The 15,036-nt window shown below is 41.1% G+C and overlaps 1 protein-coding gene across 1 annotated transcript in view; it reads right to left on the bottom strand.

The window, feature by feature from the left end:
* The window catches only part of SHPRH (SNF2 histone linker PHD RING helicase), a 131,788-nt gene that overhangs the window by 52,352 nt on the left and 64,400 nt on the right, over nt 1-15,036 (bottom strand). The window contains exons 17-21 of the mRNA XM_029056420.2: nt 7,763-7,870; nt 3,869-4,011; nt 2,614-2,787; nt 2,207-2,269; nt 335-560 (exon numbers count right to left, since the gene is read on the bottom strand). Coding sequence (XP_028912253.1) covers nt 335-560; nt 2,207-2,269; nt 2,614-2,787; nt 3,869-4,011; nt 7,763-7,870 — 714 coding nt within the window. The remainder of the gene's footprint in view (nt 1-334; nt 561-2,206; nt 2,270-2,613; nt 2,788-3,868; nt 4,012-7,762; nt 7,871-15,036) is intronic.

The raw sequence follows: 15,036 nt of genomic DNA, 5'->3' as shown, positions 1-15,036 counted from the left end.
CAGTTTACCTTTGGATGAACCACTCATCAAACCTCACAACATAATCCTAAACAGAAGGAGAGCACCTTAGACGATGTCCTTGCCCACAACTGGATGGCAGTGGTTTGTTTAATTTTCTTTATAATGAATTCAAAACAACATTTCCACCCCTGTTAGCTAAAATCAGCCATCTTTTCATCCTAGCAGTTAAATTTGAAGACATTAGGGAGGATGACCCTCAAGTATGAAACCCCTAATCAGGTAAAAATGAAATGTGAAGGAGGGAAGGGGGAAGAGAAAAGGACAAGCTGTAGGATGAAACATTGTACTTCTCGAACTTTATCTACTGCTGTACCTTATATTCCTTCTTCCATGCTTCAAAGAGTTCCATCGAGGCATTCCCTTCCTCAGTTAGCCTGCTATCTATTCGGTGTACTTTGGCAAAAGACAACACAGCTTTCAAAGAGCGCTCCATCTCACTTGCAGCCCACAGTCCTCGGCTTGTAGTGGGCAGACGGTCATCTACAAGGCCTTCTTCATCCTCTATCATCTCCTCAAAGATTGCGGTCTGACCTTTCACCCTGGAGACACAAAAGAATTAGATAGTCGTTACTAACCATAAAATCTGCTTCACCTGTCAGTGGATCTGGGGTGTCTAAACCTATTCTTTGGTCAAGGGATTGTGTGAGAATGAAAGAGTGACCCTCCTTAGAAAGGCTCCAAGGAAGCAGGTTCAGCTCAGAGTTTCCCCGCTACCCTCTGTGCCCCAATCAGAGTATTTTGCTGGCCTCCTTTAAAAGTTAAAGGAAATGAGTCACTTTTAGATCCATCCCATATGTTTTGAGTTAAAATGAATATAGCATTTATAAAGTTTCTACACCAGCATCCCATTTCAGCTTTACAATGTATCGGTTTCTACTTTGCAACTCTTTTGCTATATATCTACCTCCAGGGACATGGGTGGAAATGGGGAAACAATTAAAAAAAACCTGATGGGCTGGATTAGGGAGGGGGGAATGTAAAGAGGGTATAGGGATGGAGTGGGATAGGTTGAGAGGTGGGGAGAGGGAACAACCTGACTGGCTGGGTGTGGTTACCTGGGAAAATTGGCAATTTCATTTTACTTCCAGTGAAATAAAAATTGGCTATCAAGGAACCCCTCATCATACTCAATACATCAAAAGCCATATTACCTATCTAGAACTGAACAAGCATATGATTCTGGATAATTATGGCAAAAATGGGGCATCTGGACTAGGTGCCAACACCCTAAACCAACACCCTAAATATTAAGTTCCTATGAGAAAACTAGTTCCAATGCAACCACTTATAACGCATTTTCAAGGACCAACGTTATAAACTGAGAAGCAGCATGGCCTATGGGATAGAGCATGGGTGTGTGAGTCAGAAGGACCTGGGTTCTAGTCCCGGTTCCACCACTTGCTTGCTATGTGACCTCAGGCAAGTCACTTAACTTCTTTGTGCCTCAATTATCTCATCTGTAAAATGGGGATTAAGACTGTGAGCCCCATATAGGACATGGCCTGTGTTCAATCTGATTACCCTGTATCTACCCCAGCGCTTGGACCAGTGCCTGGCACATAGTAAGCGCTTAAATACCATAAAAAAATCCTGTACAGTAATTTTCAAGCTGATCCAGCTCTCTCAGTGACTCATAGATGGTTTGTGGCAAATAAGTAAAGTGGTAATTCAAAGGCTTTGGGTAAGACGTTCTCCAGCAGCCCCAGGGCCTTCCTGAGAAAAGCAGGTGGGCTGGTAGCTTGGATTTTCCACCCTGCAAGCTGCGGTTGCTGCTGCAGCTCTGACTATGCTCTGCCCTCCTACCTCTGCACTTCTGGAAGACAAGGAAGAGAAAAGAGGGTTGCTGCAAGAACAGCTGAAAGAATTTCTTCTACTTGTAAAGTGGATCTATTAGAGAATACTGCTATAAAGAAAAGAGGAGCATTATAAATTAAAACTCTCCCCCAAGGAGAAATTTCTACAAAAGATATTTTTAAAACACAAATCAACACCCTGACAAATAGCGGTATGAATCACAAAATAACGCTGCGGAGTCCTTTTCCCCTTAGAGTTTATTTCTGAAGAAAATCTGGAAGAAATCCCTTTAGAAAAATAAAATAAAAACAAAAAGAATCTCAAAATCGGACTCCAAAGCCAGCAAAATGTTTCATTTTCCTTTTGGGAAAGCATCAAATGTAGCACTTACGTGTGAGAGAATAGCTTCGACTCATACTCTGTGAACAATTCATCAGCCTTACAAAAGACACAGCTGGAAGAGAAGAGATCACCAAGAGAAACATTTAAAACTGTACTCAGCAATCAGGTCATTTCCAGGAGATGCTTAGTATTTTGCAACCCACATGTTCATTAGAGAAAATATTCCCTTTAAAAAAAATAAAGAAATCCATTACAATTCCATCTATTTGGTGGAAAATAAAAGGAACACAAACAAAAGGCTTGAAAGCATGTTTTATAAAATAAGCTGGTTCAATATTTGGATTTCTTTTCTCCTTCTGCAGTCAAATGAGCAGCTTTGTAGCTCTAGCTACAAAAGGATCTGAAATGAAAAAGACAAGGGCAACGTCTCTCTGGACAATTTCTTCTTTTACCTACTTGTTGAGGGGAAGTCTGATGGGTCGCAGGTGGCAGATGGTGGCAGCATCAATCACCTCCTTGGAGGGAGGTCCTTCCAAGTTCTTTACGGCTTCTCTTACTAACTTCTGAAATTTCTTCAGCTCCTCCATTTGTGTGGTGAGTAGGTACTGAAGACCTCTGCAGTCACGGAACCTGATCAACCCCGCCACAAATGAACCGAAATACAAAAATCAAACTCACGCCAATGCTGGGGGAAAGCTGCATGTAGCATGGGGTTGCCCCTCTCCTCCTACGATGACTTCCCCTTAGACCAGGTGGACCGGTAACAGTGTCACTCAGCCAGTGCGCCAGGTCTCCACATCTCTATGGGCAACTACTATGGGATGGTTTGGCTGAGGATGAGGGCAGGGAGGCGATCCTTCGCTCCCTTCGGCAAAGTAAAGGCTGAGGGAGTCTGGGCAAGAGGAAAGACGAGGTCTGGTAGCGCAGCATGGCCTTCCAGATCGCAGGGATAGCTAGAGGCAGTGAAAGGAGAAAGCACATTGGATTTATATATTGTACATGCCTCCAAAGGAATTCGATACCTATGGGGTGAATTTTTCTGCTATCTCAACATGAAAGATGTTCGTGTTCTCAAGTTCCAGTGGAGACTGTTGATTAACACTTGGCCATCGTTTCTGCCATTACTTAACAGTGTTGCGGGGAGGAGATATTTTATTTTCCATGGGATTCTGAGCATCCACCCTGAACGATGCCATGCTATACTGGTTACGTGACGCTTTCAGAGGATGCCTTTCATTCTCTGCCCACAACATCATATCTGAACCAGTTTCTTGAACTACGTGTTTTCAACTTTGAGGCTGTCTGGATACTGCTCAGATCTTTTCAGGAGTCTTAGCAGGTAAGAAGGAACATCCCCCCAAAATCTCATCTCTAACTCACTCCGCCAAGTATGCAATTGAAAATTTCACTCCATTTTGGCGTGCAAGCGTCCAAAAGACAGCTTAGCAGATGCTCCAAAAAGAACAAAAACCATAAGCACTACCAAAGAGTAGATTTTTAATTGGCTTGTCTGAAGAAAAACTGGAGCATCTCTTGAGGTTTATATATTTTTTTTTCCTATTTGAAGTGTATTTCTTTTACACCAAACAATGCCCAGATGTTCTGAAAGAGAAGAATCTGGAATTTAATTGCACCTCTTAACCCTAAGGATCGAAAGCTTTGAGCAGACTATTCACTACATTAATCATACTCTTTTGAACTATTTTCTTACTTATCTGCCATGGAAAAATTCTGAGCTTGCTGCTTGTAGTTGCTGGTTAACTCATTTTGCACTCGCAGAACAAGCTCCTCGTCAAGAGAACACTGTATTGCTGACTGGATGACATCCAGCCACCAAGGTGATCCAGAATGAATCTGTAGGGGGAACAAAATTCATCTGGGATTAATGTCAATAAACAGCCCCAAACATTGAGCAGAAATCCCTTTCTTTGCTGGGACTATTAGTCACTTTTGATGCGAGATTAGTGATCTGACTCTGGTACAACCTGGACTTCTCCTTCCATCTCAACTCCAGATGTCCCATGAAATCCTTATTTTTACAGTTTCAAATTATTCTATATGAACTATTAATTTAAGGAAAATTATTCTTTGTCTAGAATAATAGGTGGTATAAGGTCTAAAGATATGGTGAATACGACTAAAATAATCTCTAGTAGAATGGGACAGGTGGGAAGATAATTTTCTTTAATCTTTACTGACAGCATTAACTCTCACTGCATTATCTGCGATCTTATCCTTTCACTGTTCTTGGAGGGTGTTGCTGCTCAGAGTAGCATGGCTTTTTCTGGGACAATATGTTTTGAAGTGCACAAACTGTGCTGTCGGGGGAGTCACACACCAGATTAAGGTGAATGAAAAGCTGATGACTTCTGTGTTTGTCAGATCATGGCCTAGTGGAAAGAGCCTGGGTTTAGAAGTCAAGAGATCTGGGTTCTAACCCACGCTCTGCCACTTGCCAGCCGTGTGGCCTTGTGTGCAAGTCTCTTAACTTCTCTGTCTTCAAATTTCTCATCTGTAAAAAATAAATCTGTAAGACTTAAATATGTGTTCTCCCTTCCACTTAGACTGTGAGTGCCATAGGGGACAGTTTATTTTGCATCTGACCCAATACTTATTACAGTAATTGGCACAAAGTAAATTTTTAACAAATACCATTATTATTATATTCTCATTTATACATATATTAATCAATATATCAGTTAATCAATCAATGGTATTTATTGACCCCTGTGTGCAGAAAACTATACTAGGGCCTTGGGAAAGTACACTACAACAGAGTTGGTAGATATGAGCCCTGCCCATAATGAGCTAACAGTCTATAGGGAGAGACAGGCATTAAAATACTCATTTTTTTCCCAACCAAATGACAAGATGGTGTTAGTGTGGGGCACAGAGAAGCTGGTGAGAGCCATGGTAGAGAGGCAGCTGAAAAGAAGTAGCTTTATGGGCCTCGCCGTTATTCTTATTATTGTTATTATTATTATGGATAAAGTATTTTTTAAGCGCTAACAAAGTGTCAACACTGTTCTAAGTACTCTCTAATGCACAATCAGTTCTGAATCTTCCTGTTAATCTCTCTTGAAGCTGCCCAAAGAGAGCATTCTTTCCCTGATTACTGGGTTTCTGAGAAGCCCTTGCTAATTACTGAAACAATGTTACTTGGGGATATATTCTCAATTGCAGGGTGAAGTATTTTAAATGATTTAAATGATGAAGTTTAACTGAAATAATGAAGTTTTTATCATATACTGTACCAGTTTATTTTTGACACCTTATAGGAATTGCATTTATTTAATGTGCTGCATTTTAAAAGTAAATTTAAGCAATTGAACACTTTATTAATTCAAAGAAAAGAAAAGCATCACAGCCATTACTCAGAGTAAAAACCTGACATTTACTTAAAATGCGTATTTTTCAATGTCTGTATTACCTTTATTTTTATGCACCCTTTTAATGATTGCCCATGTCAATGTGGTCTTTCTTGGATTAGAAGACAGCTTCAATTTACTTGTTTTTAAGGGTCCAGAAAGAACCTTTCAGAGGGTACTTAATTATGGGGTTCCAAGGTGGACCAGAGTGGGCAGAAAAGAACAGGAAGGAATGGGAAGGAAGTCAGACTTCCAATTTCAGGGCAGGCACCATGTCATTCATTCCTAAAGAAGAGCACGGAAGTCCAAGCAAGTCCTGGTCCATTGGACACTTTTTCTCTCTACTTCCAGCAGACTTTAGGCAGCCTCAACTTGTTTCCCTCACTCCCATATATCCCTACTCTCCCACATACCCCTACTCTTTAGGGGCAGTCTTAATTTAGTAAAGGTTAGAGATATATAAAACATTTTCTACATGAAAATACTTCATAGAGGATGTTGAATGTCAACCACAACCCCCACAGTGCAGAAGCTTTCAAAATTTCAAACCTTTAACTGTAAGACCTAGCCCCTAGAAAAATTCTATTTTTCTATTCTATTTTTAATCTGTGGGTCTAATTCAAACTTGGATTTTTTTAAGGGATAAATAGAAAATGTTTCCCCTCCTCAAGAAGGTACTAGTCAACTTTCAAATGACTGGCCCATTTGTAAAGTGACAAGTATCAATACTGAAATTTCTTTGTAATGTGCCCAAATGATGAAAGAAAGATTCGGAACTGATATGAATTATTTTTTATTGCTCATACAGTTCAGCATTGAAACAATATTACAGTCCTGATAATCTAATAGTATCTGATCCTTCCGCTGGCCAGTTGTAACTTTTACTGCTCACTTATTGAATATCTACTTTATAAAGCAGTGGAGTGAGCTGAATGGGGCTATAAAAGAAGTAATCAGGCTCAGTGAAGGAGAAAACACACGTTTGCTCAATCTCTCCCTTTAATTTTATTCCTATCCTAACCACTTATGTTGATATGTATTTTTACTAAGACTTCCCTTCATACATCCAATTATTTATCTGCTGTTTTAACTGATTTTACCTCAAAAACTCTGATATAATTCCTAGTTCCTGTTGTGTCCTCTTCAATCAATATTTATTAGGCATCTACTGTATGCAGTACACTGTATGCTGTATACTGTATGCAGAACACTGAATTAAGAGCTGGAGAGGACAATATAGAATTAGAAAACACGATCCCTGCCCCTGGGGAGCTTACAATCTAGGGAGGGATATAGATACTAAATTACAGATAGAAAGTAATACAGTATCAACTGACAAACTCACTCACTATTTGTCTGATTGTATTCTCACCAGATTGTGTGGGAATGTGTGTCTTGCTTCTGTTGTATTTTGCCAAGAGCTTAGTTCATTCATTTAATCATATTCACTGAGCGCTTACTGTGCGCAGAGCACTTAGTTAAATGCTCCATATGAAATTTGACCAATTAGTTGACTGCGATATCATTTAGATGAATAAAATGTATATAATCTGTCCAACTAGACAGATACAGTGATATGTATTTAGGCAGATAAGAAAGATGAATGACAGGATAGAGAAGTGTGGGCAGCTCAAACACGTCATATATAAAATGGAGTATACAAATGGCTAGTGATTTCATAAGATTATTTTTTAAAGGAAAACTGAAATGGTCATGGAAGAAACATTAATTACCCTTTCATCACAGAGTTGCAGCTCCAGTATTCTGCAATACTTACAAATACTTCTTTTTGAAAGAGAGTACGCCATTCAGCTAGAACACAAGTTTTCACTTCAAATTTTCCATAGTGTTACAGCAGAATTAGGCAACCTATTTCCAACAGTGCATGTCTGGCTATGGCATGGTATGGCATCGGAAAAAATAGTTGCACGTATGAGCTCCATGTCGGATCCGAGTACTATATCACAAATTTTCTCTGATGCAGGTGTCTGCTAGAATGTAACCCCTATGGTAGAACAGAACTGGTTGCATATCTCTCAAGTTAAAATAGATTTCCCTAGAGCTCTCAAAATGCTCTTAAAATAGGAGAGAAGCACCAGAATTCCAAGGGTGCTGTGAACTTCAAAGAACAAGATCAAAGCAAACTTCATCCTACAAGTTATAAAATCTTGCCTCTGAAACCAAACTACAGATACTTGGCAGAGGGAACTGGAAGTGAAAATATCAGTGGGACTTACCTTTCTCTGGAGCTCCTTGATGGTCTGTAAAACCGGCTGCAAAGCTTGATGGGCTTCAGCAACTTCTGCATTGGATTTACTCATATAGTGCTGTCTAAGCTGCTCTGCCTGGATATAAAACAGCAGCGGAAACAGCCTCAGTCAAACTGCAAATCGACTCAATAACTACAATCATCATCGTTGGTATTTACTGAGTGCTTACTATGCACAGAGCATTGTACTAAGCACTAAGGAGAGTACAATATAACAGAGCTGGTAGACAAAGTTCCCTGCTCACAACGAACAATGGCATTTATTAAGAGTTTACCATGTCCTAAGCACTGGGGAAGAAACATGAAGCCCGTCAAACAGCAGGGACTGTCTCTATCTGTTGCCGACTTGTTCATCCCAAGCGCTTAGTACAGTGCTCTGCACATAGTAAGCGCTCAATAAATACTATTGAATGAATGAATGAAAGGTCAGACAGTCCCTGTTCCACATAGGGTTCACAATCTAACTATCCCCATTTTCCAGATGAGGAAAGTGAGGCTCAAAAGGTCTTAGCTAAGGAACTTGCCCAAGGTCATACAGTAGGCCTCGGCAGATAACGGGATCATACTCAGGTCTCGAAACTCCAGCCTTGTGTTTTTCCACGAGGCCAAGCATTACATTTTAGGAATACCTGCAAAATCATCCCTTTTGTTCCTGCTACTTTTTGACTCAATTCCCTACCATCACATTCCTGACCGTTTTACTAAAGAATTCTTAGGCTTTCGATTTACTTTTATTATGCACCTTCAAAGAGTCTGATCCATATGAGCTGCAATTAATCAATGATATTTATGGAGTGCTTACTGTGCGCAGAGCACTGTACTAAATGCTGAGGAGAGTACAATATAGAATTAGCAGATTTGTTTCCTGCCTATAATGAGTTTACTGTCTAGAGGGAGAGACAGGCATTAATATAAATAATTTATAATATATAATTTAAAGATATGTACATAGTGCTGTGGGGTTAGGGCTGGAGTAAATCAAGTATACAGAGGTCATAGATTGAAGTGCATAGATGATCTAGAAGGGAGAGTGAGCCGGAAATACTGAGCAAGCTGAGGTCCGAATCCAGGACTTTCAATTTTATGGATTTGGCACCAAAAAGGCAAAAGCAGGTAAGTTTCCTCTCTCTTATTCCTTTTCTTTTGACTATCCCACTACTGGCTTAGCCCAGGAAAGGGAGGAGGAGAGAAAGACTGTGGGGAACACTGGTTCACCTTGCCCAATATCTCCTAGCTAACATGAAGTAGAGCTTGATATTGTCTATGTCGTCCCATATCTTAAATTTGTTTTTTTGCTTTCCTAATCATTACTTGCACTTCCATTACTGAGTCCCTTTAATTGCCAGCAGTTTGTTCATTGGAAGTACACAGGATATCCAAATGGCTGCTATATGGCAAGCTCAGACTTGGAAATCAAAAAGAAAGATAGAGAACATATTTTAAGGATACAGTAAACAAAGCCTCAGTAAAACCAGGACCTGAAGAAAGTGTTGAAGGCTAAGTGCTAACCGTCACCATTACTGTAAAAATAACTCAAGCCCCTGTTCTGTTGATGGTAGCTCATTTTTTTATGGTAATTGGTAAGCACTTACTATATGTCAGGCACCACTTTAAGTGCTGGGGAAGATACAAGGCAATCAGGTGGAACAGAGTTCCTGTCCCACATGGGGCACACAGTCAGAGGGAGGGGGATTTAATTCCCATTTTACAGATGAGGTAACTGGGGAACAGAGAAATTAAGTGATTTGCACAAGGCCACACAGCAGACAAGCGGCAGAGCAGGGATTAGAACCCAGGACCTCTGACGCCCAGGCCCATGCTCTTTCCAGTAGCCAAAGCTACTTCCCTTTCCCGACCTCTGACGCCCAGGCCCATGCTCTTTCCAGTAGCCAAAGCTACTTCCCTTTCCCCTGCCAAACACGGGGGCTGAGGAGCACTCACCCAAATGGCAAGGAGCCAGAAAAGGTGCACTAATGTATTTTCCGGAACAAAGGCACAAGAAATTCTCTCTCAATGACACACTCACAGAAGTACACCTACAGTCCGCAGCATCATCTTTGACCTGGTGAACAGCTCTACTTTTAAATCTATTAATTTCAAAACAGGTGCCCTTTAAACCAGAATGCTCCTGCCCCACCTAAATTGTTTGAGGTTATGCAAGGAATTAGTAAAATGAGGGATACCCACAGGAAATTAAGGTAATATGTAAATTTAATGATGCAAATTATGTTCAATATGCAGAGCCTGTCCTTCATTCCCCAAATGAACGATCAACAGTCTCTTTCCAAAGGGGAGGGGAGGGAAGGAGCAGTGTTCAGTCTCCAATGATGCAGGCCTAGAATAGTCAGGTGCCCTACTTTCCCAACCCTATTTGCTAAGGCCTGCAGAAAAATAAGTAAAGGAGCTTTAAAAACTTGGCTATTCTGGGTATACAAGAATGGTAAGACTTTGGAAGTAGGCTACGAGCACTGAATTATCCTGCTATTTCCAAGGAAGGAGAGAGAGCTGGAGGTTTTTCTTCCATCTTTCTCACAGCTCCTCAGTTTCACAAACTCAGAATAATCAGTTGAACTGGCATCCTAAGGAAAAGGATGCTTTATACAGTAAGTGTTCAATAAATATGATTGAATATGAAACCGACATCATCCCCTTCAACTTCATCCTTGCCTGTTTTAGCTCTGCCCTCTCCTCTGCCCAGCAATTCTTTCCCTAATCTTGACTCCTATGCCCACTACCCTAACCAGCTGTTTCAGACATTTAATTCCATCCTTTAACACCTTGCACCATCGCTTGCCCCTAGTGACCTAGCCACATACTTTATTGAGAAAATTAAAACCATTTTATGATCTCCTTAAGATCTCCCCTGCACCTCTTCAGTCCCTCCCTGCTCTTGCCCCTTCTTCATCTCTATCTTTCCCACCAGTATCTCAAGAGGTCATCTCCTTTCTCCTCTCAAAATCCATACTCTCCACCTGCACCTCTGATTCTATCTTGTCACACCTTATCAAAGTGCTTGCCTCCTTTCTTCCCACCCTGACCAGCATCTTCAATTGTTCTCTCTCTAATAGTTTCTTTCCCATTGCTTTCAAACACACTCAGGTCTCCCCTTATCCTATGAAAATCTACCCTTGAATCCACAGCTCCCTCCAGTTACTGCCCCATCTCCCTCCTACCATTCCTCTCCAAACTCCTTGAGTGAGTTGTCTACACCTGCTGTCTCCATTTCCACATCTCCAATTCTCTTCTTGACCCCCTCCAATCCACAGAAACTGCTCTCAAAGATCACCAATGATCTTCTTGCCAAATCCAACACTCTACTCCACCCTAATCCTCCTCAACCTCTCAGCTGCCTTTGACACTGTCAACCATCCCTTTCTCCTGGAAACATTATTCAACCTTTGCTTCACTGACACTATCCTCTACGGGTTCTCCTCCTATTCCTCTGGCCGCTCATTCTCAGTCCTTTTGTTGACTCCTACTCTGTCTCCCACTCCCTAATTGTAGGAGTCCCTTAAGGCTCAGTTTTGGGTCCCCTTCTATTCTCCATTTACACCCACTCCCTGGCAGAACTCATTTGCTCCCATGGCATCAACTGCCATTTCTACGCAACTGATTCCCAAATCTACATCTTCAGCCCTCATCTCTCTCCTTCTCTGCAGTTTCACATCTCTCCCTGCCTTTAGGAAATCTCTACTTGGATGTCCTACCTACACTTACCATGACCAAAACAGAACACCTTATCTTTCCACCCAAACCCTGTCCTCACTCTGAGTTTCCCATCACTGTAGATGGCACTACTATCCTCGCTGACTCGCAAGCCCATACCATTGGTGTTAACCTCATCTCATCTTTTTCATTCAACCCACATATTTAGCGTCACCATATCCTGTCGATTCAACCTTGACAACACTGTTAAAATACATGCCTTCCTCTCCATCCAAACTGCTACCACATTAATCCAAACATTTATCCTATCCCATCTTTATTCCTGCATCAGCCTCCTTGCTGATCTCCCTGCCTCCTAATTCTCCCCACTCCACTCTATACTTCACTCTGCTACCTGGACAATTTTTCTACATAAATGTTCATCCTATATTTTCCCACTCCTCAGAAACCTCCAGTGGTTGTCCATCCACCGCAGCATCAACCAGAAATTTTTTTACCATCGGCTTTAAAGCACTTGATCACTTTGCCCCCTCCTTCTGTACCTCTCTGATTTCCTATTACAACCCTGTCTGCACACTTAGCTCTTCTAATAATAATGATGGTATTTGTTAAGCACTTACTATGTGCAAAGCACTCTTCTAAGCACTGAAGCTCTAATGCCAACCTACTCACTGTATCTCCATCTCATCTAACTCACCACCAGCCTCTTACCCCTGCTGCTAGCTTTGAACACACTCCTTCTTCTTATCCAACAGATGATTGATCACTCTCCCCACCTTCAAAACCTTACTGAAAGCACAACTCCTCGAAGAGGCCTTTCCTGACTAAGCCCTCAATTCCTCTTCCCCCACTCCCTTCTGGGTCGCCCTTCCACTTGGATGGGTACCCTTTATTCATCCTTCCCTCAACCCCACAGCATCTATATTTCTATATGTATATGTAAATATATACATACGAATCCATATATCTACATATGCATATATATATATATCAATCATACTTATTGAGCACTTATTAAGTGCAGAACACTGTATTAAGTGCTTGGGAGAGTACAATATAACAGAATTGGTTGACGCGTTCCCTGCCCACTAATAGCTTATAGCCTAGCATGGGAGATAGACATTAATATAAATAAATTATGGATATGAAGTATCTGCCTTCAAGGAGCTTACATTATTCTTAGTGTCTCTCTCCCTGCTTAATTGAATCTGTACCACTGCCAGGTGATGAGAATTATCTTCATCCAACAGGAGAAGAAACTGAGGCCCAGATAAGTTAAGCAGTTGGTTTCAATTCACTCAGTGAAGCAGGGGAGGATTGGAGCCCGGGGCTTCTGTCTTAGAACACAGTGCTCTTCCCACCAGACCAAACTCCTGTCCCCTTAAGGAATGATCCCTCTTTGTGAGCACTGCAGCTGAGGACAAATTTCCTTCTTTGTCCTGTCCCACTCAGGCAATGCTCCCAGCTGGGGAAGCAGGTCTTGGTTAGCGGCCCCTTGTCTCCTCTGCTCGGATAGGGGGCGGAGGGGAGTGGAGGTTCTCTTTCAGCAGTTGCAAGTAGGGCTCAGTCTTCCTATCCACTGCCTGAGGCTGATTCCATCCTCCGGCTGGCCTACAGCACTGTAATAAGCAATTGTGAGAGTACAGTACAACAGAATTAGCAGACATTTTCCTACCCATAACAAGTTTATAGTCTATATTAATGTCTAGAGTGTAAGCTCACTGTGGTCAAGGAACATGCCTACCAACTCTCTTATATTGTACTCTCCTAAGTACTTAGTACAGTGCTCTCCAAACAGAAAGCACTCAATAAATATTATTGATTTGAGCTTCCAAAGTTTCAAAAAGCCCAAACACTATCCTTGAAGGATACTGAGAACATGAAATAGCACCCCAGAACACCCTTCCACAAGGCATCCCAGTTACTGCCTCCAAGTAATTAGGAATCAACTGCATTTCACACCGACAAATACGCCACAGTAGACAAGCTCTCCGATTGTGACTTAGCCGAAAGATCAGACTGACTGTGACACATTCGTTTCAGTACAAAATTTAGATTTGTTTGCCTTCATCTAAAGTTGTTTTCCACATTTGAAACACCCACCACAATACATTTATAAGTAATACTGCTGGGATAAGCAACAGGAAGAACTCAAGGAAACTAAAGAACTTTACAAATTCCTGCCATCCATTTTCATAACTCGACTGCTCATTATTTATTAAATGATCACAATGTGGGAGCTGCTCTAGAGAACACAAAAGGCATCCTACAGACATGTAGAAATAATACACTGTTGCAAAGGTAAGATTTAGCTTATAATAACAAAAGCTTTCAGTCACAATTGGGAATTCTGCCTCCTTGCTCTATCATCACATTCCTTTTGGCAGAGAGCAGAGAACTGTAGGAGGGCATATACATTACCATGTGTTTCCCCCCAGTTATTATGCTGCAAGTTAATGAGGCAGGAAAGATGTATCATTCGGAATTTCCTGTTGCTGAGACTATACCACAATTACTATATCAACTCCACGGAATTATTTTAGCTTTTTTTGGAGGGTGGGGGGAGGGGGGAGAGACATCTCAGAGAGCGAATCTCAAATGGTCCAGGAGATAAAAAGGGATTCCTAGATTTGAGAGAGATCCAATTATTTACAGTTTGACCTAAAGCCAATATGAAGGTACTGCAAAAATGTGGATCAATGTAAGAAATGTTCTATGCATGTCTCATTCCTCAAATCCCACCAAATTATTCCATCTCTGCATTAGACACCTTCAAAGCCCTACTAAAAAAGTCATACCTCCTCCAAGAAGCCTTCCCTGAATAACTTTTCTTTTTCCCCCCAAACTATTCGCCCTCCCTTCTGCAGTATGTATCCATTTGGATCTGTACCCAATCAATCAGTGGTATTTATTGAGCATTTACTATGTGCAGAGTACTGCATTAAGCACCTGGGAGAGTACCCCTTAAGCACTTTGATACTCATTCCACCCCCAGTCCCACAGGACTTTTACATACACATCCCTATATTCTGAAGCTTTCCCAATCTGTAATGTATTTTATGTCTGACTCTGCCACTAGACTGTAAGCTTTGTAAGGGCAGGGGTCATGCCTACCAACTCTATTGTATTGCATTCTCACAAGCACTTTGTACAATATTCTGTACATAATAAATATTCAATAAATACCATTGATTGAAATCTGAGATTCCAGAAAGGATGACAGTAAAATAATGTTAAATCCTCCATTTGTTTCTATGATGAAGCATATACTGAGATTCCACCTGGAGAGACTAATAGAAAAATAAATCCTTCTGGGGAGATGGATTGAGGATGGGAGAGAAATGTGTTTTCACTGAAGGTACAGTTACATCCTTCAAAGAGAGTTTTCATGGGGACCTTGCTAATTCTCCATGTTTTTATGTAACCTGCAAACTTTAGCATCCCAAGTGGTTAATTCAGAGGTTTGAATATTGTGAATTGCAGGATACTCATTTTTACTGACTCTACTAAAACAAAATGGACACAACAAATTTGGGGAGATATTAAAACCTGACTGCTTCTACCACTTTGCTCTTT

Source organism: Ornithorhynchus anatinus, chromosome 2 (assembly GCF_004115215.2).
Source record: "Ornithorhynchus anatinus isolate Pmale09 chromosome 2, mOrnAna1.pri.v4, whole genome shotgun sequence".
NCBI classification, from domain to species: domain Eukaryota; kingdom Metazoa; phylum Chordata; class Mammalia; order Monotremata; family Ornithorhynchidae; genus Ornithorhynchus; species Ornithorhynchus anatinus.
The sequence above is the reverse complement of the archived record's forward strand: the minus strand, read 5'-3'. Positions and strand labels throughout refer to the sequence as shown.